The sequence below is a fragment of the Lactuca virosa genome, chromosome 1 (genome assembly GCF_052849685.1).
Source record: "Lactuca virosa cultivar CGN04683 chromosome 1, Lactuca_virosa_CGN04683_v6, whole genome shotgun sequence".
Taxonomy (NCBI): domain Eukaryota; kingdom Viridiplantae; phylum Streptophyta; class Magnoliopsida; order Asterales; family Asteraceae; genus Lactuca; species Lactuca virosa.
This window is the reverse complement of record NC_136426.1, coordinates 163,777,613-163,803,496: the sequence shown is the minus strand read 5'-3', so window position 1 is coordinate 163,803,496 and position 25,884 is coordinate 163,777,613. Positions and strand designations below refer to the sequence as shown.

General features: G+C 36.5%; 1 protein-coding gene and 1 pseudogene across 1 annotated transcript; one reads left to right on the top strand and one right to left on the bottom strand.

Moving 5' to 3' along the window:
* Nucleotides 1-12,952: 12,952 nt before the first annotated feature.
* Nucleotides 12,953-13,886, bottom strand: LOC145123373 (secreted RxLR effector protein 161 pseudogene; annotated as a pseudogene).
* Nucleotides 13,887-17,862: 3,976 nt separating this feature from the next.
* LOC145123364 (uncharacterized) lies at nt 17,863-19,320 on the top strand. Its single transcript, XM_079058579.1, has 3 exons — nt 17,863-18,460; nt 18,539-18,601; nt 18,743-19,320. The coding sequence occupies exons 1-3, from the start codon at nt 17,863-17,865 to the stop codon at nt 19,318-19,320; spliced, it is 1,239 nt and encodes a 412-aa protein (XP_078914705.1).
* The last annotated feature ends 6,564 nt before the right edge of the window (nt 19,321-25,884 follow it).

The window sequence follows — 25,884 nt, the reverse complement described above, 5'->3', positions numbered from 1 at the left end:
AGTAGGTCATGCGGAACTGGTTGTAGCAGGGAGGCAAGGAGTGAAGGATGATGTCAATTGACAGCTCTTCATCGAAGTTTACATTTAACTTCAGCAGGCGATCAACATATCTCTGCATCTTTTGCAGATGAGCGGTAAGGGACTCTCCATTACCCATTTTGGCAGTGATCATCGAAGTGATGATCTCATATCTTTCTTGCCTCGCACTTTGGTGGTACCGGTCCAGCAAGTCTTGATGCATTTCATATGGGTACATGTCCTCATAGGACTTTTGTAGTTCTGCAGTCATAGTCGCTAGCATGATGCAATGGACTTTTGTGGCATCACGCTCATGGGCCTCAAAGGCAGCGATTTCTTCAGCAGTGGCAGTGTTGAGGTTGACTTCCTTCAACTTCTCATCAAGGACATACTCTTTGTCCTCGTAGCGAGTGACCATTCGGATGTTGTGGATCCAATCATTGAAATTGGACCCGTCAAAGATCACTCTCCCACACAAGTTCATGAGTGAGAATGAGCCGGAAGAGTTCGAGTCGGAAGCATTGTTGACGTTCGACATCTGAAATAGAAAAAGACAAAGTTTGATTAGAAATGCATCCCCAATTAAACACCCAAATGAGAAATTAGGGCTAGGATCCAACAACATTATTTACAAATTAGAAGAGGGATGCCATAATCTAACATGCAAATAATTTGAAGGTAAGTGAATGACGATTCACTAATTCTCCACCATGAAAAACGAAAAAGAGATTAAGTTTTTGGATGTATTGAAAACTCCTAGATTCCTTTGAGATTCATTGAACTTTTCAATGGCATGTTTAAATCTCGATGTGCCCCTCTAGTTTGTGACTGGGATGCCGAGGATCACAAAGCGGGTGTGAATAACCATGCAAATGTACATGGTGCCCTCATTGTTACAGTCACCTATTCGATGTGCCGGTTAGCCATACACGCTCCATCGAACTATGACAATCAATGAGTCACCCTTTGCCACCTATGCTTAGAATCCAATTAGTGTGCTGGTTAACCACACGCGCTCCACTAACGTCTTAGCAAGGGTGCAAAGTCTAATTTCATGGAATTGCACCAATTCACTTTTCCTAAAGTAACTAAGATTGGGAATTGTTGTAGAAAAACATTTAGTTACTTTCATAATTCATTATACTTTTAATGAGGAAGGGTTTGCCCTATCCTACCCGTTCGGCTAACGACCCTCCACCAATCAAGGAAGCGGTGGGTGAGAGTGGACACCCATTAAACGGCCATTTTATAGGCCATAACCTTATACCTCCCCTTATAGATTGGCTTCGTGAATGAGGCCTACTAACGGTAAGACTAGCATTTTAAGTTATATATATATATATATATATATATATATATATATATATATATATATATATATATATATATTAATCTTGTAATATTATAATAGTATAGGGTGTATTTTAAACATTTTAAAACACTAGGGTTTTAATTTCAATTTAAAATTTTTGAATTTTAAACCTTTTAATTTCAATTTTTAAATATTAAAACTCTCTTGATTTAATAATTATCCTTGAAATACACAATTTATTTTAATTATCAAATCTTAAAGGATTATCTTTTTAAATTAACCAATTAAAAGATAATTACAAGATAAGGGATTATCCTAATCCCTAAATCCCCTAAAATCGAAAATATGGGAAGAGATAATTCCAAATCTTTAATTACCATATTTTAAACAATTACAAGATAATTACAAGATAAGGGATTATCCTAATCCCTAAAATTTAGGATCTTATCTTGGGGAGGAGGCTAAAATCGAAACCCTAGGGTTTGCAAACCCTAGATTTCGAAATCTTGGGGGTTAAGCAAAGGGTTTGAAAAACCCTTATCAATTTTCGAAATTTAGGGTTCAAGAACCCTAATTTTGAAATCTTGCCTCCTAGGGTTTATTGGCTATAAACCCTCATTGTCCAATTCATACTTTTGTATAAACTAATTGAAAACAACAAAACCAAAGGCTCTGATACCACTGATGGGTTTTATACAAACAATCCTATGTGTGCATGCAACCCTAGAATCGGATCTATGTTTTGCTATTAGATATACAACATTATGAGCACATGAAGAACCCTAGCATGCTCCTAGTAATTTCGAAATTTACAAAGGGAAAAGGGTTATATACCTCTTGTTGTTATATCGTAATAACAACTCAAATCTTCAATCTTCTTGTCTTGAAAGCAAGTACCACAAGTGTAGTACCTCTAATGGCTCAAAAACACCAAGAGCAAATAGAGAGGCAAGAGAGGGAGAGGGGAGAGGTAGAAAATCGGCTCTAGGAGCTTCTAGGATCAAGTGGCCGATTTTCCTAAGCCAAGGGGTCTATTTATAGCTGTAGGGATTAGGGTTTCAGTGCTTATCCTTATCTGATTGCTTAGCCACCAAGCAGCCCAAGGATAACTCTAGAAGCCCTATCCTTGGACGAATTCTAGGGCCTTATCCCCTTGAATTCGTCCACCCTATCCCTAGGGCATCCTTTGCCCTACTTTCCAACTATCACATAATTGCATTTCAGCCCCCCTAGTTTAGTTAATTCCTGTTGATCACAAAATTAATTCTTAATTAATTCTTGAACAATATTAACTAAACAAATATGATTTATCTTTTAATATATTATTCTTATAATATATTAATAAACCATAATAACCTATTTCTCTATTATTTCTCCAATCAAGTTGCTTTGGTGAAGGCAAACCCAAAAGGACCATGCACAACCGGGTCAAGTACTTACCAAATATGGTTACGGGCTTAGACACTAATCCAACATCATTTATATGCAATTGTTATGATACTGCGCAATGAAGTCACCCGCCTCCGGACGTTTCCGCTGTTCTGGTTTGGGGGTGTGACACAATTCATGGAAGAGATCAATGATGATCTCATTAGTTGCTAAGAACAAAATTGGATTTGTCAATGGCTCAATCATGATTTAGATCCTTCATTTCCTAATTGGTTTCGAGTTAATTCCAAGGAAATCAGTTGAATATTAAACTCTCTACTCAAGAACATTGCTTATAGTGTTCGATTTCTTCAAACTACTAATGAAATTCGGATTAAACTCAATCATCGCTATGCTCAATCCGATGGGGCTTTACTTTGTCAAATTCAACAGCAGTTGTATTCAATTTCACAAGGATGTGAAGATTTTTTTGACTTATTTCACCAAATTAAGTAAAACTTGGGATGAATCAATGATCGTTCAAGGAATTCCTCCTTGTTCTTGCGCTTCTGGTACTGCAATCAATTAATTCCTTGAAGATTAACGTCTCATTCAACTGTAAATAGGACTTAATGAGTCTTATAAGATAATTTGTGGTCAAATACACACGATGAAGCCATTAACAACAATCTCGATCATTTATTCTCTCATGATTCAAGAAAAAATACAAAGAGGTATTACTACTACCTCTCCTCTCAATCCAAATGCTATTTTTATGCATGTCACTCTTGATTCTTCCAATTCTAAGAAACAATTGTTTTACAACCATTGTAAGAAGTCTGGCCACACGAAATCACAATGTTACAGACTCATTGGATTTCCTGCTAGTTTCAAGTTCACCAAAGTCAAGAAAGAAGAGTCTAAACCTATAGTTCAGAATTACGACTATGACTGCTCCTAACATTTTACCAGAACAATATAAGCATTTTCTCCAACTTCCGAGTATTAATTCTATTACTCAGACTTCATCATGCAATCAAGTCAATTCATCTATCACATAAGGTTCTATGAATGATAGAGGTAAATCCTTTTCTTTTAGCTCTTTTGTTGCAAATGTTTCTAAATCTTCTTCTTTATTGACTCCTCATGATTCATGGATTATTGACACTGGAGCAATATATCACATTTGTTTTAATAGTCCTTTTTTTATGCATGACTAAACTAGTTCAGCCTATTCAAATTGGTCTTCCTAATGGTCATTCAACTGTTGTAACTTTCATTGGTGATGTATAACTTCATGATTGGTTTTTTTACCTACCTTCCTTCAGATACAATTTACTTTCGATAACAAAACTCACTTCTCAACTGCAAACCTTGATTCTTTTTATTGATTCAAGATGTTTAATGTAGGACCCGTTATTGGAGAATAGATTTGAATTTGGACTACTTGGAACAATAGTGAATGATATTTATGTTTTTTTATCATTCTCTTAGGTCTACATTGTCTTTTAATCTACCTCTTCCTTCTTGTTTCAATAAAGTTGTAAAAAAAAACAGATTGTAATGCTTTGTTATGGCATAGAAGATATGGGCATCTTCCTATACAAAAATTACAAACTCTTTCTCTCATTCCTAATTCACATTCTACTCATAAACTTGATATGTGTTCTGTTTGTTCTAAAGCCAAACAACATAAATTTCCCTTTCCTAAAAGTGTTACTAATACAACTACATTATTTGAAAATTTTCTTCTGGATGTATGGGGTCCTTACAAGCATAATTCTCATGATGAATACAAGTATTTCCTCACTATGGTCGATGTTTACAGCAGGCATATGGATTCATCTATTGAATAATAATAGGTATGCTTTCTCATTAATTAAAAGTTTTGTTGAATTTGTTAATACTCAATTCTAAAAATGGGTCAAAGTTATTCGTTCAGATAATGCCTATGAATTAGGCTCAAGCAATGAAGGTCAACTATTTTTTCAACAAAAAGGCATTATCCATCAAACTTACACACCATATAACCCTCAGCAAAATGGTTTAGTGGAAAGAAAGCATCGCCACATTCTAGAAATGGCTGGTGCTTTATATTTTCAATCAGGTTTGGGAGTAACTTATTAGAGTGAGTGTATACACACTTCTGTTTATCTAATGAATCGAATGTCATCCAAAGTTCTCAACAACAAAACTCCGTTTGAAATGTTGCATGGTTACAAGCCTGGTCTTTCAAATCTAAAAACATTTGGATTTTTGTGTTTTGTTCATACTTTGGTTATTGTACGTGACAAATTCATGACTCGTTCTAATTCTTGCATTTTATTGGGTATCCAACTAGGAAAAAAGCTTACAAAGTGATGAATCTAACAACTATACAAATATATCTTTCTAGAGATGTTAAATTTTTTAAAGATATATTCCATTTGCATTCAATTATATAAACATCAATTGATTAATCACGAACCTCATTTTTACCCACAAATCCCAAAGATACCCCTGATCAAGATTCTACTCCAATAGCATCTGTCCCAAATCCCATTAAAAATCAACCTGAAACCAACAATGTTCTTCCAAGACGTTTAACTCGAGTCATTCAACCACCTTCTCATTTGCGAGATTATGTATGTAATCATACATTTTATGAATGTTATTCTCATTCTTGTCACCATACTATCACCAATTATTGTCTTCATGATTTTTCTGATCAAAACCCAATTCTTATTCTAACAAGTTATACATTCAATGCTATTAGTCAAGTTTTTGAACTTACTTTTTTATCATAAAGCAAAGGGACATCCCGAGTGGGAACAAGCTATGGCTAATGAATTAAAAGCTTTAGAAGACAATCAAACATGGGATGCGGTAAAATTACCTAAAGGTAAGAAACCAATATCATGTAGGTGGGTATACAAAGTTAAATATAGAGCTGATGGAACTCTTGAAAAGCACAAAGCAAGATTGGTAGCAAAGGGCTTCACACAAAAACAAGGAATAGATTTTCACGAGACATTTTCTCCTGTTGTGAAATTTACTACAATTCGTTGTATTGTTGCTCTTACTATTAAAAAGAACTGTCCAATACATCCATTTGATGTCAATAACGTCTTCTTACATGGAGATTTGCACGAAGTGTACATGAAACATCCTCCTAGTTTTGACCTTTCATCACCATCATTAGTATGCAAACTCAAGAAATCTTTATATGGATTAAGACAAACTTCAAGGAAATGGTATTCTAAGCTCTCTACTGCATTAAGATCTAAAGGGTATTCTCTTTCTCAAAATGATCATTCGGTGTTTCTGAAGAAAACAAATACATCCTTAACACTGTTGTTGTTTATGTGGATGACATTTTATTTACAAGAGAATGTGTCATCATAAATTAATAGCTTGAAAGCTTTTCTTCATAACCAGTTTCAAATCAAAGATCTGGGATTTCTTAATTATTACCTTGGATTAGAATTCCATTTCACCACCAATGGAATGATTATACATCAACAAAAGTTCATGAATGAACTATTGAGACTTTATTCAATAGATTCCACAAAATATGTCAAAACACCATTGCCTTCCAAATCCCAGCTGACGCCTCTTATGAAAGATCCTCGAAAAGATCCAACAACTTACAAACAATTTATTGGAAATTAAATTTTTTGTTACACACACGTCCTGATTTGTCTTATGTTATTCAACATTTAAGTCAATTTAAACAAACTCCTTGTCAAGAACATTATGAAGCTGCTATTCATGTTGTACAATATCTCAAAAGTAATCCCACACAAGAATTATTTTTCAAAAAAAAATGAGTCGTTTTAAGTTGAAGCATTCAGCAACTACGATAGGGCTTCTTGCCCAATAACACGAAGGTCTATAAGTGGCTTCTTTATACTCTTTGAGGTGTTCCAATCTCATGGAAATGAAAAAAGCAAACAACTGTCTCTTTATCATCCACCGAGGATGAATATCAATCCATGAGACGAATTACTACTGAGTTGGCTTGGTTTAGTAGATTACTTGATGAGTTATAAATTCCTAACATCACTCCTATACCATTGAAGTGTGACAATAAAGTTGCAATATTCATTGCTCGTAATCCAGTGTTCCATGAGTATACCAAACACATCGAAATAGATTGTCACTATGTTCGAGAAAAGTTACAACAAGGATTAATCAAACCGCCTCATCTTTATATTACTCATCAACTGGAAAATATCTTCACCAAATCATTGAATGGTATGCAATATCAGCAAGCAACATAATCCAATCTCAGACTTCATCAATACCCACCAGATTGAGGGTGTGTTACATATCAGTTAAAGTCGTTAGAGTTTGATTTAGCCTCTAGGGCATTTTCGTCTTTTCTATGATACTTTCTAGTTGCAATAAGTTATAGACAGTTCGATGTAATAGAGTTTTTTTGTAACTTAAGCATTTAGATAATGAGAATGAGATACACTTTTCTCTCTCAATCATAACATCATAACAGATTAGGGTTACATCCTTCGTTGAGGCGTCGTGTGAGTGAAAAATGAGAGGGTCAAAAAGAGAGATAACCATATATATATATATATATATATATATATATATATATATATATATATATATATATATATATATAGATATATATATATATATATATATATATATATATATATATATATATATATATATATATATATATTAGAGATACAGTGAATATGGGTGAAGGGAGAAGATGGCTCGATGGTTGGAGTTGATCTAAACCCCACTGTATCCACTACTACAAAAACACCCTTTAACGACACACAATGCGTCTTGTAAAACGCTCAGACGACACGCAAATGCGTGTCAAGGAACGTCCTGTCATAACAAAAGACGACACGCTTTTGTGCATCGTCTATTTACGAGACGCATCTACGATGCGCAGTTATGACACGTATTTACGACATTCCTTTATGACACGCAATGTGTATCAAGGAAGCCCCTGTGATAAAGGAAGACAACACGCCCTTGCGTGTCGTAACCTTACGACGTGCGTTTATGACACCCAATGCGTATCAAGGAAGCCCCTGTCATAAAGGAAGAAGACACACATTTTTGCGTGTCATAATTTTAAATATTTAAAAAAATAATAATAGATTTAGTTATTTTCAAATTAAATGACCATTGATACCTGATAATACAAAATATCATATTATACAAAATGAAAAACACAATCAATTTCATATATAGTATGTCAAATACAAATAATCATTCCAATGCTAAATAAATGTAATACATTGTTGTTAAAGCACTTTCCCTAACTAGTGCTAACAGAGCATGCGCCACCTGTCACAACAAACCAAGGGCATTAATGGTAATTCTAATCTTGAAGATGAGTAGGATAAATAAATAGTTACTTACGGTTTCTAATCTTGAACTTGGTAGGGCCCCTGTTGAAGCAGAAACCAATGATGGGAATACAGGAGATGGAACAGCAAATGAGGGCAATAGCGAATGCATCGTGAAGCCAACAATAAACAATCATCAGTTATATCCAGTTTAGAAGTGAAATCCTGCACAGATTGAATACTCATTATTAAAAACTAAAAACAAATATTTAATAAAAAAATTATAGATTTAGTTTTAGAAGAGGAGAAACCAAACCTGAATTTTTGTAAGCAAACATGTTGTATTGCTAAACAGAGATTCAATCAAAACTTTTAAGTAACCTGCACATGAAGGATAAGATCCAAATATATGCATTATAATATGATTATAATTTATATCATGAATAAATGAATATTAGGTAATTGTTCTTTTCATTAATTGAAAAAGGTTGAACTTACAGCATAAGTAACTTACAAAAAATTGTTCTTTTCAATGATTAATTAGCAACACAACAAAATTATATATAACTTATAAAAAAAGCATACAGGCTTGAACTTACAATATGTTTACATGCCCTACATAGGGCAAAAAAGACAATCCATTTGGTGCAGCATCAATCCACTTAGAATAAGCTCCAATTGTTAAACATACTGGGAGACAAAAAGATAAAGAATCAAGGCTATGTTAAAAATAATGAAGAAAAGATTATCAACCATCTGTTGTACCTCAACAAGCTTCATGTATAGAACTTTAAGTGTAGATTCACCTCCTAAAATTAATGATGCATCAATTAAGACATCCGTAACAGCTACAAATATAATATTATGTCAGTACAATACAATTAGTTATGACCAAGATGATAGTTAAACTGATGGATTAACATTTACATGGCTTGCATTAACATTTACTAATGAGCAATATTTTGTAGATAATATATTATGATCATGGAATTAGAAAATCTAATCATATTGATACCTGAAGGAGTCTAGAACTTTCTCTTGCAGCAACTGCCATTTCACGTGCATTTAACTCCCCACTTGGGACCCATGTATGAGCATCTATGTGGAACAGTGTACCAATGCGTTGTCCTCGAAGAACTTTTACAATATTGTCCCCAGCAAATCCACTTCAATTTATTAAAAGACATCATATGTTAATTATGGTGTTAAAGAGTCAAAGAACACTAAAGTGAGATCACAATGTCAAATCTAAGAGAATACCTGGTGATGACAACAGGGATGCCAGCTTGTAAAGCATAAACTGCAGCTTTTACTTTAACAATCATACCACCTCTTCCTAATCTAGACTTATCACCAAAAGTAATTGTATTCCCCAGTTTTTCCTTGATGTATGTATAAATTAGCTTTGCTTGAGGATCACTAGGAGGCCCACTATAAAGCCCATCTACATCACTTAACAGCACCAAGAAGATCAGCATTCAACTCCAAAGGCAGTAAGGCTGTCAGGTTGTCATTATCCCAGAATATACCAGAAGAATCCTGTAAAAATTTGGAGCCAATAAGGCGATAAGTAACATATACACATTTATTATGTATATACATATAAATAAATCAAGCAAGATGTACCTCATATGGAGCTCTGCGGGTGCTAATGGAATCATTCTCATTGAATACATGAATAACTTTTAAATATAACAAAGAATCCAACAGCTGCACATGCCTTTCCATCAAGCTCAGCTTGTGGTTTCTGCAGATCCACAAAGCTTCAAAATAAGAAAAATCATCAGTCATCAAAAATCTATCTAGATTAACAAAAACTATGAGTTAGTTACAGTTTACCTGTTGTTGATTAGTTTCCTATATATAAGCCTTTGTCTACAACCCCAACAGCACTAGATGACACCAAGATAACCTCAAATCCTTGAGAATTTAGTTCTTGGATATGTAATTAAGAGATAACTATCATTATGAGCATTCAAGGCATGCCAATTTTTTTTGCGATTTTGTGTTTTGTGATAACCAAGGCTCAGATGGCAAAATTAGCTACGTGATTACCACTGATCTCACTACAGTTTCCATCTTAATTTACTATCCAACACTACAAAATCCTACTACCAGTGACAGAATTAAACCCTTGAATAAACAAAACAGAAAATTACGAAGAATACACCGTTCAATTTTCAATCAATCGAATCAAAACTATGCATGATCAAACATGCACAAAATCAACCAAACAAATAAAAGTTATAACACAAAATTCCAAAAGTCGGGAATGCCACATGCAATACTAGAAATCAAATACTTTGGGGATCAAAGTAACAAAAAAGTTGGAACTAGTAATCCATACGATTAAATTGAGTGTAATCAACAATTCACCTTGATAACGATACGCTTAACATCTTTAAGAAACCTGCGAGTTGGATCGATTGCGTCCATTGTTGAAAGCTTAGAATGTGTGTGTATTCTGTGTGTGCATGAATTGGCGCCTGTCTTCTTCGACGAATGAGATAACGACGAGGAAACTCGTCTACGACTTTAATCTTTAATCATGACCAACAATCGTCATCTATCCCCTATAGACCAGAACAGGTGACAATGGCTGACTATCAAAGATGAGCCCATACAAAATCGATGAGATTGGAAAATCTTAAGCACAATTGCGTTACCGATATACATTTACACAGAAATACATGTAAATCCACAAGAATACACATACTGATAAACAATAATGTGCAAACAGATACATACAAAGGCTTTAATTAGGGTAGACTGGAGGTGGAGTGGGAGTTGCCGTTGGAGCGGGTGGTTGTAAATCTGGCATGCGTCTTCTTCGCCTTCCTCTTTAACCCATGTAAGAAAGAAATAAAGTCCACGCACCAATGGTGATTCATAATTAACTTCACCTAAGTTAAATGCTTCCATCAATTTTATAATTTATTATATCAATTTGTATTATCAGGGAAAGAGATAGTCCAAGGAAGGAATTGAGATCGAGCTGTTGTGAGAATCTTCAAAAATGGGGCTGAAAGAGAAGCGAATGGGCGGAAACGGAAAAGAGACTCAAAGCTCTAAACCTTCGATGGCGTTTTTGGTGATTTGGTGTTGTCTATAGCTACCCCCGACTTCGTCGGACGTTCCAGAGAGCACTCATGTAGTAATACCCTAAATCGCCGGCTCTCTAAGAGTAAGAAAAGGAGCGCGATTTTGATGGAACCCTAGATTTCTGTCGATTCTTTCAAGGTTGAAGAAGGAAATGAGAAAGAGTTAATTAGGTCATGGAAAAGAGAAAAGGTTTTCGGCCGGTAGAAGATGAGAAGAAGGCGGGGGTTTTAATTTTTTGGGATTTGATTTCCCTAATTTGCTATTAAAGATGGAGAACGCGCATTTGATGAAAACTTTATAAAACAACATGCTTAGACGACACGCCTTTTATGCTGAGTGTCCTCTGTATTTTAACTTTTTTTTTTTTTGAAACAAATTTTAATGGCACGCAAAAATGCATGTCCTAAATCCTTCAAATTTTAGAAGTGATGACATTATTTTTTGGACACACGATTTTGCCTATCATAAATCACTGCGTGTCATGGTTTGCGTGTCGTTAAAGGCCTATATTCTAGTAGTGATCCAACCTCCGGTGAATGCGTTTCTCAGCTTGTTTCTCCGACAACAAGTCGATGTCCCAACAGCCAAAATCGGTTTCGGATTACAAGGTGTAGTATGGGGTTTTAGATAACTATATCCTGAACTCAAGGAGCAACTGAAAAGTCAAGTTTTAGATAGCTTACTTTGAGACATCACATAATCCTTGTCTAATGTTGCTCATTGAAACCCTACACATGACCGAATGACATTTATGTATGAAGGACTTCTTCCGTCTTCTCACCTCCATCTTTTCTACTTCACAAGCATACTCAAATCAGAAACATAAACAAAAAATTGAAGGCTAGAAAATGCAAGTGATGTAACATAAAATGAATAAGCATGATATCAATATATGATCTGATTTATGTTGGAAAAAATAGGGTTTGAGTTGGAGATCTAGATATCACTTGGATCGTGAGAACACTATCCAAACTGATATTTCTACCCTATGACTGGGTTGCAAGAAATTCAGCCTAGGATAATCCAAGTGGACACTTACGATTCTAGGCATAGAAATCGTAAGCCAAATTGCTAGAAAGATTATGTGAGTGTTTGAAGAAGAACGAGAGCTAATTTGTGTGTGTCTCCTCTCAAAAGGAAGATTCGTTTATCTAATAAACGAGATTAGGGTTTTATTATGAGTTGCTTTGGAAAAAAGCCAGAAAATCCAAAATTTAATGAGGATTTAAGGTTTCTAAAACTGACATGGCAGCAGGATCCCAGCCAGGGGCTCTACCTCTTAGACCCCACTAGGGGCGCTGTCTCTAGACCCCACCAAAGGGGCGATGCCCCTTTGGAAACCCCGGACCCAGGGGCTCTGCCCCCGAACCCCCGATTTGTCGTCGAACCGGCCTCTAATTATATCTTATACATGCGTGCACTCCACACTAACCCGTACATATATTAGAATAAAAATTATGAAGCCCTTAGCTCACATGTTAGTTCCAGTTACATAAAATGACACAGTGACACTAAAATCACCAACAATCCTCTCCCATTTTAGTGTAACCATTGAACAAACATAACCTTATCAAAACAAACCAAACTAGTACATAATGAAAATATCGAAACGATTGAATTTCCACTTAGTATCATACACTTTCAAATACTCGAGAATCGGGGTCTTCTAAGAATTGAACCCATCAACCCATTTGAATACCAGATAGTAAAATACATACTAGTTTATTGAATTTCTAGCAAAATACAACTTGACACTATTATAAAGTCATGTGTCCCAATCCTCTCATGATCGTATCAAGGTCAAGTCCACAACCTCTTTAAATGTGGCTACACTTCACAATCACGTAGGTAACTCCTTTCCATGTATCTGCACATACATTTATCAAAGGAATTATTAAGAAGTTAAACTTCAACCTGGCTAACTTGTAGAACCAAACACATACGTGGGATGAATACTTCATGTGTTCCAATCTATAAGTATGATCTTTCCACATTGAATTCAACTCCTAACATTATATTAAGAGGGAATTGGGTGTCTCGTCATTACAAAATTAAATGTACTTTAATCCTATACCGATTACAGACTTGTGCACTAAGTCTCTTGTCAGACCTTTAGTCAAGTGATCTGCTAAATTTTGTTGCGATTTCACAAACTCAACCGAAATCACACCATTCATGATTAGTTCTCTAATCATACTATATCTAACACCTAGGTGTCTAGACTTGCCATTATAAACCTGGCTATATGCCTTAGCCAAAGCGGCTGCACTATCACAAAGGATAGAAATAGGTGATATCGGTTTAAATGACAAAGGAATCTCATAGACTAAATTCCTTAGCCACTTTGCTTCTTTACTAGCAGCTGCTAACGCAACAAACTCAGATTCTATTGTTGAGTTTGTAATGCAAGATTGCTTCTTAGAAGCCCAAGAAATTACAGACCCCCGAAGCAACAATACCCAACTAGAAGTTGAGGAATGGTCCTCCATGTTGGTTATCCAACTTGTATTTGAATGACCTTCTAAAACCGAAGGACTCCCTAAGTAACTCAAACCATAATCCATGGTTCCTTTGAGATACTTAAACACTTTATTCACTGCTTTCCAATGTTGAGCACTAGGATTATTAGTATACATGCTCAATTTTCCCACAACAAAAGTAATATCAGGCCTGGTACTTGTCATGACATACATCAAGCTACCAATAGCCTTAGAGTTTTCCAATTGTGAAATGGGAACGCCATTATTTGGCATTAATTTCACACTTGGATCCATAGGAGTACTCATAGGAGAACAATCGATAAAATTAAACTGCTTGAGAATTTTCTCAATATTATGACTTTGAGTCTTTACCAAACCTTTGTTCATCCTTTTAAATCTTATTCCAAGAATTACACCAGTCTCTCCTAAATCTTTCATGGAAAACTTGGATGATCAAAATTTCTTTGTTTTATCTACTTGATTTTGGTCGGTACCAAAAATCAACATATCGTTTACACATAAGCAAATGATTACTCCAGCTCTAGTAGCATCATCAAATCTACTATTAACACATTTCTCACATTGGTTTATCTTGAAACCAGAAGACAAAATAACCTCATCAAATCTACTATAAACACATTTGTCACATTGGTTTGTCCCATAATTCCTTGGCACACAAGGCTTCACTATGGATATCAAATAGAGCATCATACATATCGTTCAGAATGTGACCTTTGTAGATATTGTTGTTCCACTTATGTTTCCATATTATCTCTTCAATTGTCTCAGTAGCACCTTCCTCAACCTCCGGTGGTCTTGGAGTAGTCAGCACATATGCTGCCTTCAGAGTAGTCAGCATGAAATGCATCTTCTTCTTCCAACGCTTGAAATCGACGCCTTCGAACTTCTCAAGCTTTGCAAACTTCGTAGTCATCTTGCGGATTGATTCTTCCATCTCCAGAAATATGAAATATCAGTTTGATTGTTGGAGGAATTATGGTTTATGTTGGAGATCTAGATACCCCTTGGATCGTGAGAACACTTTCCAAACTTATATTTCTACCCTATGCCTAGGTTACAAGAAATTCAGCATTGAATAATCCAAGAGGACACTTACGAATATAGGCACAGAAATCGTAAGCCAAATTGCTAGAAGGATTATATGTTCGTTTGAAGAAAAAGAGAGCTAATGGCTTTTTGTGTGTCCCTTCTCAAAGAGAAGAATTGTTTATTTATAATAAACAAGATTATGGTTTGCCTCTTAGGGTTGCTCGTCTGGGTCGCTTTGGAAGCAAGTTAGGGAAATCTAGAATTTAATGATGATTTAGGGTTTCCAAAACTAACGGATTTAGGATTTAGGGTTTCCAAAACCAGTCAGGGGCTCTGCCCTTTGGACACCGCTAGGGGCGCTGCCCCTAGACCCCGCCAAAGCGGCGCTGCCACTTTGGAAACCCTGGACCCATGACATTGCCCTGGACCCCCGACTTGTCGTCGAACCGGCATCTAATTCGATCTTATACATGCGTGCACTCCACACAAAACCCTTACATATATTAGAGTACAAATTATAAATCCCCTTAGCTTCCATCTTAGTTCCAATTACATAAAATGAAATTGTGACACTAAAATCACCAACTGCAACATGCTTTGGATATAGATACTTTATTAAAAGCTAATCGATTGAGGTTGTATTGACGTCATACCTACAAATGATAAAGATATTTCTGATCTAACGTTAAACTTGATCTCAAAAGAATGTATATCCGAGAATATCATGCATGAAAAAGATGATCTTATCAGAAACTGTGAAATAGGAAAGGGAATCAATTAAGACAAACTTTTTTTAGACGTCGTAAAAGATGAAAGTTCCCAATATATAATATACATATCTTTGGAAATATACAATGCATATTACGACAAAGCAATAGCAAAAATAAAGTACATACCGTTTCCATATGCTCCTACACCAGAAAGTATTGAAAAATTAAATTAGTTAATTATATCATTGATAAAATTGTTACACCACTTCTGTCACTATTAAATAAGATCATTGATAAAATTGTTACACCACTCTAAGCACCACTTTTGTCACTAGTACATAAGGTATCTTTTAGTGCGAATCATAATTTTCTTTTTTGAGGTGGTTTTTTATTAAAACTGTATCATTAAACAATAATTTGAAAACCGCATTAAAAAAGCATCAACAGATACTTCATGTACATTTTTTAGTGCGGTTCACAAAGAATTAGCATTAGAAAATATTTTTTGGTGCGATTTGTTTTGATGGCATCATTTAAATTACTTGATGCTCTATTTTATAAAACGCATCATTATATTTCGATTATTCTAAGCATATTTTATAAAACGCATCATTAAATTTCGATTATTCTATGCTAAATTTTGAAGACCGCATCAACTAAAACATGGTTATTTCTGTTTAAGGTTTCCCTGTAGACACTTACATAGTTCATTACTTCTTCTCGGTGAAGTTTCTCTGCAACATAAATGCATAAAAACTCAAAATATCCTTATTAATTGTTTCGATATCTTCATTAAAGAAAATTTTCATTTTAATGTACTTTTTATTTTACTCTACCTATTTATTTAATAAATGATTGTTTATTGTTATTTTTTAAATTATTTTTGTTGATTATTAACATTTTAAAATTTACATAACTTGTTTGTTTAAAATCGATATGTTTACATTCTTTGTTTGTTTATTTTAATTTTCAGATGAATCGTGATTATTGGTTGTACAAAACTTCATGTTTTTCTGAATTTTATATAGAGGGTGTTCGAACTTTTATTAGGGTTGGCGAAGTAAATCGCATGAATAAAGGAAGTGGATCGATTTTTTTTCCTTGTAATGTTTGTAAAAACTTTAAAACGTTTAATTGTACCAAAGAAATAGAGTATCATTTGATGCAAAATGGTTTTGTGCCCAATTACACTTGTTGGTCATGACACGGAGAAACGCTACTTGATTGTTGCACATCATCGAGCAATTTACATATTAATAATAGTACATACAACAACGATTCATATGTTGATGATGATGATCACCATTCGACTGATACTAATAACAATTTCAATGAAATGATTGATGACATGGAGGCTAATATGGGTGATGTTGAACAAGAAAAATTACAACGCCTATTTGAAGAAGCAGAAACACCATTATATAGAGGTTCCAAATTTATGAAATTGATGTTGTATTGAGGTTGATAAACTTAAATTCGAAAAACGGATGGACCGACAAAAGTTTCACGAGTTTATTAGAGCTTTCGCATGACATTTTTCAGAAGACAATGAATTACCCATTTCCACATACCAAGCAAAAAAGCTAATGTGTCCGATGGGATTGGAAGTTGAAAGAATACATGCATGTCCAAATAATTGTATGTTGTATAGAAAGCAGTTCGAGAATAAACATAATTATGTTTTTTGCAGTGCATCGAGGTATAAACGGAAAAAAGATGTTGATAAAGTTTATGATGATGTGAGAAAAAGTGGACCACCGGCTAACCGAGAATGAAAAGATTATTTTCTAATGAAAAAGAAGCAAAGTTACTTTTTTGGCATTCGGAAGAACGTGTAACTGACGAAAAACTAAAACATGTTGCGGATTCACCTCAGTGGAGAAATATTGATTCAGGGGCCAAGACAGCCTAGTAACGATATTGATATGTATTTGTCTCCTTTGATTGATGACTTAAAAGCTTTTTGGAGTTAGGGTGTAGACGTATATGATGCTTATAAGAAACAACACTTTCAATTGCGGGCCATGATTTTTTGTACTATAAGTGATTTTCCAGCATACAGTAACTTATCAGGATACAAAACAAAGGGTAAGAAAGCTTGTCCAGTTTGTGAAGATCAAATAAGCTCAAGATGGTTAACAAATTGCAAAAAAATTGTATACATGGGACATCGAAGATTCCTTCCAAAGAGTCACCGTTTTAGGAAGAAAACTATTGATTTTGACGGAAGTATCGAGTTTAGAACGATGAGGAAACGATTTGATGTATTTTCATGAGTTGCAAGTATAAATGTTGTGTTGGGAAAAAGATTTCGTGTTGATAAAGATGCCCTTTGGAAAAAAAAAGTCAATTATTTTTTGAATTGCCTTAGAGGAGATATTTGGATGTTAGACATTGTCTAGATGTTATGCATATAGAAAAAAAAAAACATATGTGAGAGCTTGATATGCTTATTATTAGATATGAAGCATAAAAATAAAGAGGTTAATGTACGAAAGGACATGGTCGAGATGGGGATACGTGAAGATCTTGCCCCCGAACAAAGTGCTAACCGTATTTATCTCCCACCTTCTTGTTATACTACATCAAAAGAAGAAAAAATAAAGTTTTGTCAATGTTTACATGATATTAAAGTTTCCTCAACTTATTCTGAAAACATTAAAAGATTTGTGTCGATGAAAGAGTGTAAATTGTTTGGAATGAAGTCTCATGATTGTCATGTTTTGATGACACATATGATTCCTATCGCAATTCGTGGAATTTTACAAGATGACGTCCGACATTCTATCACTAAGCATTGTTTGTTTTTTAACAACATTCACTCAAAGGTTATTGATGTAGAAGATTTTGATCAATGGGAGAAAGACGTTTATGTTACACTTTGTGAACTAGAGATGCACCTTCCACCCTTATTTTTTGATATAATGGTTCACCTGATATATCATATCGTACAAGAGATTAATGCTTGTGGTCCTGTACTCTTAAGGTATATGTACCCTTTGGAACTATATATGGGTATCCTAAAAGGTTACGTAAGAAACCGTAATCGGCCTGAGGGCAGTATTGTTGAAGGGTATACTTCTGAAGAGGTTATTGAATTTTGCCAAGGCAATCCTATTAATAATATATTACAGTTACAATAACTTATAATATATTATATATAATATACTAATTTATTTTTTATAGGCTATATGAAAGATGCCGAAAGTGTTGGTGTTCCTAAAAATCGTCATTCGGGTCGACTTGAAGGTAAGGGAGGAGTCAGTTTGAAAATAACCATGCCAACTTATGAAGAGTTACAAGTTGAACATTCACTGTTCCTAAAACACATGAAATGTCTTACTCCATAAATTGATGAACACATGGACATGTTAAAGTCAAAATACACAGGCAATGAACAAATGTCGTACATAAACAATCATAACAAAGAGTTTTCGAGGTGGCTGAAAAAGAAGGTAGCAGAAACTAATGTTGATGAAACTGTGAAAAGGTTGGGACATGGGCCAGATTATAGGGTTAAATCTTATCAAGGGCATGACATTAACGGTTATACGTTTTACACCAAAGATCAAGATCAAAAAATTACAATGCAGAATAGTGGAGTTACAATGATAGCATCAATGACTGAATTCGACAGACGAGATCAGAATACTTTGATAAGAATAGCCAAAGATTCTTATTATGGTGTTATACAAAAAATTTGGGAGTTGAACTATTATGACTTCATTATTCCTGTGTTCAAATGTAAGTGGGTGAATAACTGTATAGGTGTTCAAGTTGACAAAGATGGTTTTACACTTGTCGACCTTACAACTAATGGCTATGCATATGAACCATTCGTTCTTTCAAAACATGTCACACAAGATTTCTATATCGAAGACCCGAGTAAACAAAAAGAGCACATCGTCTTACAAGTTAAACGACGTATTCTTGGTGTTGATAATGCCGTTGACGATAAAATATGTTGAATAGCATCAAAAAATCTGCCCATTGGAACCGCCCAAAAAAGACCTAAACCGCCTCAAAACCCCTCTTTCCCACTAAAAGTTTCGTCTTTTGCCTTCTAAATTTTCATTACGCGCCAGCTATCTCCTGTCGAATCCTCCATTGCCGGATTCGTAAACCCTTTTTCTATAAAACCTCCATAGCAAACATTCGACGCTACATCGTCACGCCAACGGAAGTGGTAGCTGACAACGCCGACGCTACTCCTCCGACGCTAACTCCACCGTCCCCGTCTTCTAAATTGTTCCCACAAGTCTCGGCGTCAACACATTGTGTTATGAACCCAAGGTCTCAGCCCACTGCAGCAGCTGACCCAGTAGCCTATCCACGACCTAAAAGGACCACCAAGAGACCAGCACGTTTTGAAGACTGAAGCAGTCCACCACTTCCCTTATTTCATGCATGCATTTAGGAATAGATTACACCCCATGTTTCCATTAGCTATCATGTTTCCGTTAATTTCTCTTGCATTATTTGTCTTTGTTATTAAAACTAGGAGTTCATGAATAAAAAGGATATCATAAAATTGCTTTAGTTTGCCTTGTTTCCTTTTCGTTCTTGGAGCCTTACCCCCTCTAAGGGTTACTCTAACAATTGGTGCTTTCATTCACGTCTCACCCTTCCACCATGCCACCAAGAAAAGACGCCTCATCGACATCAGAGGATCCTCCGCCTACCATAGCAGACCAACTGACACAACTCATCGCTGCCGCGTTACAACACAACAACAACCTCAGTACCCTAATTAAAGCAACGGAAACTCTAACAGCTAAATTTGAGTCTGAATCTCAAACAACCGCAAACCTGGTAAACCAAATTACAACCCTATCTGACCAGTTAACAATTGACGATTCGATCGAGCACAACCGCCAGCCACGCCACCCTCCCAATCAACCACCCAACAACCCACCAATCGTACACCCAAACAACACAGTACGACCACCCAAAATAACATTACCCTTATTCGACGGATCCAATCCATTAGATTGGATTTTTCAGGCTGATAACTACTTTACGTTCTATCAAGTACCACCCACCCAACGTGTAACCCTCACAGCATTCTACTTCACCGGAGACACTCTTTCATGGTACAAACATCTCGCTCAAAACTGGTCCTGGACGCAATTCAAACGAGAATTAGAACTCCGCTTTGGGCCGTCTTCATATGAAAACCACGAAGCTACACTCTTCAAATTACAACAAACCTCCACTGTTTCAGCATACCAGACCGAATTTGAACGCATCAGTAACCGGGTCAATGGCCTCTCTCAACAGAGCCTATAGAACTGCTTCGTTTCCGGGCTTCGCCAAGATATACAAAATAAACTCACCATCCTCAGGCCCGTTTCCCTTCCTCAGGCTTGCTCACTGGCGAAACTAGTAGAAGATAAACTTGGGCCAACACCCAAGGCACGACCCACCACCAATTTCAAACCCAGTTGGTCAACAGGATCCACAAGTATAACAACCAAACCTAACGTCTCGCCTAACTTCCCTCGGCCTTCCCCACCCACTCCTACATCCACGAAAACAAACCCCATGCTACCATTCACTCGCTTATCGGCTGATGCGCTACAAGAAAGACGAAAAGCAGGACTCTGCTTCAAATGCCCAGAAAAGTATGTTCCCGGCCATAAGTGCTCGCCACCACAATTCCTTCTGATTGTGGACAACGACGACCAAGATAACATGACAGAAGAAACAACCTTCACCAGCAGCGAAGAGCAACAACCACCGGAATTCCTGTCACTATCAGATGCAACATTTTTTGGGATCTCGTCACCTCAAACACTCCGTATTACAGGACACATCGCCAACAAACCAGTGAAAGTCCTCATTGATTGTGGGAGTACGCATAACATCGTCCAACCAAGGGTTGCTTCACTCCTAAACCTTGATACCCAATCTATCCAACCATTTTCAGTAATGGTAGGAAACGGCCAGTACATCCAATGCCAAGGATTTTTTCCCAACGTTCACCTTCAACTATCCCATTCGCTATTCCAGGTTCCAATTTTCGTTCTTCCAGTAGAAGGAGCAGATGTAATCTTGGGTATTACATGGTTGAGTACACTAGGTCGTTTATCAACAGACTTCTCAATTCCAGAGATTACATTCATGCATGAGGGAAAAGCATGCACATTAACAGGAGAATCTTGGAGCCAACACGTATCACCTAGTACCTTATCTAGCTTGTTGCGCCAGGGCACCATTGCTTCGTTACACACCCTCAACTACAGTCCCACACCACTTAAACCCACCACGAAACCACTCCAGAACGACCACTGCAACCCGATAATAAACTCCCTACTCCAACAATTTCCAGATATCTTCCTTGAACCCAACTCACTACCACCACCGAGACCCCACGACCATACCATTCCCTTAACAAACCCAAACACCACAGTTAATGTCAAACCTTATCGTTACCCACAGTACCAGAAAAAAATAATGACAGGTCTAATCACAGAAATGCTCCAAAATGGTGTCATACGCCCCAACCAAAGTCCCTTCTCATCACCCGTCCTATTAGTCAAAAAAAAAAAAAGACGGATCATGGCGATTTTGTGTAGATTACCGAGCACTTAATGCAGTAACGGTACTAGACCGCTTTCCGATACCCACAATCGACGAATTACTCGATGAGTTGCATGGAGCCACAATCTTCTCTAAGAGAGACCTGCGTTCAGGCTACCACCAAATCCGGGTAGCAGAGAAGGATATCCACAAAAGTGCGTTTCGTACGATAGACGGCCACTACGAGTTTACCGTCATGCCGTTCGGCCTGACCAACGCGCCATCAACATTTCAATCAGCAATGAATGACTTTTTTCGACCAGCCCTTAGACAGTTCGTCCTAGTTTTCTTCGACGACATCCTAATCTACAGCTCCTCCATGGACGACCATTACAAACACCTATAGATAGTCTTCGAAAAACTAAGAGAACACCACTTTTATGCAAAGCCGTCCAAATGCACGTTTGCCATGCACGAAATATCATTTTTGGGACATAGAATCTCAGCAAATGGAGTAGCCCCAGAACCTGATAAAATACAAGCCATTCAACAGTGACCGCAACCCACTTCTTATACCACCCTACGTGCCTACCTGGGATTAACAGGATACTACCGTCATTTTGTTCCTTTCTATGCCAAAATCGTTGCACCCTTGACCAACATCCTCAAACTCAAAACCTTTGAGTGGTCCACGTCAGCACAGGAAGCCTTTCAACAACTCAAGTCAACAATGCAAGACCTGATCACGTTAGCCCTACCAGACTTCGAATCACAATTTGATGTCACAACAGATGCATCTGGAATGGCCATTGGTGCGGTGCTTTCTCAAAACAATAGACATGTATCCTTCTTCAGCAAGAAACTATGTACCACCATGCAGGCTAAATCCACGTACACCAAATAGATGTATGCAATTACAGAAGCAGTCTAAAAATGGAGGCAATACTTACTGGGAAGACATTTTCGCATCTACACAGACCGCCACAGCCTTAAACATCTCCTCACACAAACAATTCAGACACCCGAACAACAGAAATGGGTCACCAAACTAATGGGATACGATTTTGAGATCTATTATAAACCCGGGAAAGAAAATTTGGTCGCAGATGCCCTCAGCCGGGTAGAACTACACTCGATACATGCCATCTCACATCCCACAGCTACATGGCTAGACGAAATCAGGAAGTACTTCAAATACAATGAGGCGGGTAAATAACTGGTTGATCAGGTTATCGAGGACCCAACAGCATTTCCACACCACTCCATCCGTAATGGCTTAGTCTATCGCCACAACCGCATCATGGTCCCTCCAATTCCGAACCTTCGCAACAACCTCCTCCAAGAATTCCACGCATCATCGTTGGGGGGTCACTCGGGTATCACAGCCACAACCAAACGCATAGCAGCTGCGTTTTCCTAGATCAACTTACAGAAAGATGTCTCGGAGTTCATAAGAAATTGCCAAGTGTGTCAAGCCACCAAATCCCCCACACATAAACCATTTGGCTTACTCCAACCACTGCCAATACCAGAATCAACTTGGGAAGAAATATCGATGGACTTTGTTACTCATCTCCCCAATTCGAAAGGAAAGACAGCTATATGGGTTGTAGTAGATAGGTTATCCAAGTCCACACACTTTGTTCCATTGCCCACACAATACATCGCCATCCAGCTAGCTTCCATATTCATGAAGGAAATCTATCGCCTACATGGTTTACCTAAAACCATCGTTTTTGATAGAGACCCATTATTCTTAAGCAAATTCTGGAAAGAACTTTTCAAGCAACTCGGAACAAAACTCATCCATTCTACTGCCTACCACCCAGAGACAGACGGCCAAACAGAAGTGGTAAACCGTTGCCTGGAGTCATACCTATGTGCTTTTGTGTTCAACGAACCGACAGCCTAGCAGAAATACATCTATTTTGCGGAATTCTCCTACAATACTTCTTACCACACTGCCATCAAAATGTATCCATTCAAAGCAGTTTACGGGAGAGACCCAATCTCAATTCACGATTACATTCCAGGAGAAAACAAAACAGTCTCAATAGATTCATCATTACTAGAACACCAACGAATCATCAGCGACCTCAAAGAAGCAATCACCAAGGCACAAGATAGAATGGTAAAGCAAGCAAACAAGAAGCGGGCAGACAAGGAATTTGAAGTGGACGACCTTGTTTACATACGTCTCCAAGACCATAGGCATAAATCAGTAAGGGGCCAAAAGATAAATAAGCTAGCACGCCGATTCTATGGGCCATACAAGATCACCGAGAGAATAGGAAAAGTCGCCTATCGCTTGGCTCTACCAGCAAACGCACGCATTCATCCAGTTGTCCATGTATCACTGCTCAAGCAAGCATATGGTTCCAATAATCCTTCATCTCAGGAAAGCCCTTACAAGTTTGAAGAAGTGGACAAAGTTGATACACTTCCAGAAGCATTCTTACAAACCAGAACCGACAACAAAGAGAACAAAGAAATACTCATCAAATGGGAAAACAAACCACTGGAAGATGCAACATGGGAAAGCTACAAGACAATCCAGAAACAATTCCCATTTTTCACCAACATTGAGGACAATGTCGTTTCTCAGGATAGGGGTGATGTTATGAACCCAAGGTCTCAGCCCACTGCAGCAGCTGACCCAGTAGCCCATCCACGACCTAAGAGGACCACCAAGAGACCAGCACGTTTTGAAGACTGAAGCAGTCCACCACTTCCCTTATTTCATGCATGCATTTAGGAATAGATTACACCCAATGTTTCCATTAGCTATCATGTTTCCGTTAATCTCTCTTGCATTATTTGTCTTTGTTATTAAAACTAGGAGTTCATGAATAAAAGGGATATCAGAAAATTGCTTCAGTTTGCCTTGTTTCCTTTTCGTTCTTGGAGCCTTACCCTCTCTAAGGGTTACTCTAACACATTGGCATTTATTGATTTGTTGTTGTCTCAAGTAAGCTATGTATTATATTGATTTGTTGTCAAAAAGTGTTATTACTTTACAAGTTTAGAATCTTTAGAATATAAACATCTCTATCTTTACAGTATAGTTTAGTATATATTGATTTGTTGTTGTCAAAAAGTGTTATTATAGAATCTTACTGTCTCCTGTCGTATTCAATGCATTTGTATTATAAACAGGGTCTATCAATTTCATTGCACCGATTACTTTTTAGTGTACTATGTTGGATTGTGGTTTTGTTTTCTTGTAATATACTATTGCTTGTTATTTTGTTTAATAAATGTAATATTTGACCCCACATATATGAGGTCTACCAATTGCATTGCATCGATCACTTTTGAGTTCATTATGTTGGAATATGGTTTTGTTTTCTTGTAATATACAATTGTATTGGATTATGGTTTGTGTTGTTATGTCGATCTAATGTTTTTCATGGATGAAATTATTTTTAATTTTTACAATATTGTTAGGCTTATAAAAATGGAAGATGTTCAAACAAGAAAAAGAGGTCAACGCGGTGTTGCTTCATTTGGCATGTCAACTAAATTTATGTCTTGGTATGGTATGATGGTTCAGCATAGGTTTCCAGATATAAATACTCGTAAACTTGACGAAAAATATTTTAAACATTTATGGTTGGAAGCCAAGGTATGTATATTTTAATTTATTACAAATATGAATAGCTTTTTATTAACTATTATGTTTAACCTCTTTTGTTTTGAAATTGTAGAGCCAGTGGAACATCGAGTCCGATGAACACAAAAAAAATATATGAGGAAAAGCGCTGTGAAACTTGCATCAAATTTTAAATCAATGCTAGTTTCAAACTTTGTAAAAAATGGATTAAATGCTAGTGAGAAATATACATTTTATAGATCACAATGTGTGGGATAAATTCGTTGCACAGAAAACAACCCCTGAGTTTTTGCTATGTTTTAATTGTTATTTACTTATTATTATTGATAATATTATTAGTATGTTTACAATTAATTAATAACATTTGTCGAAATCTGTGTAGGCAAAAAGTGCAAAA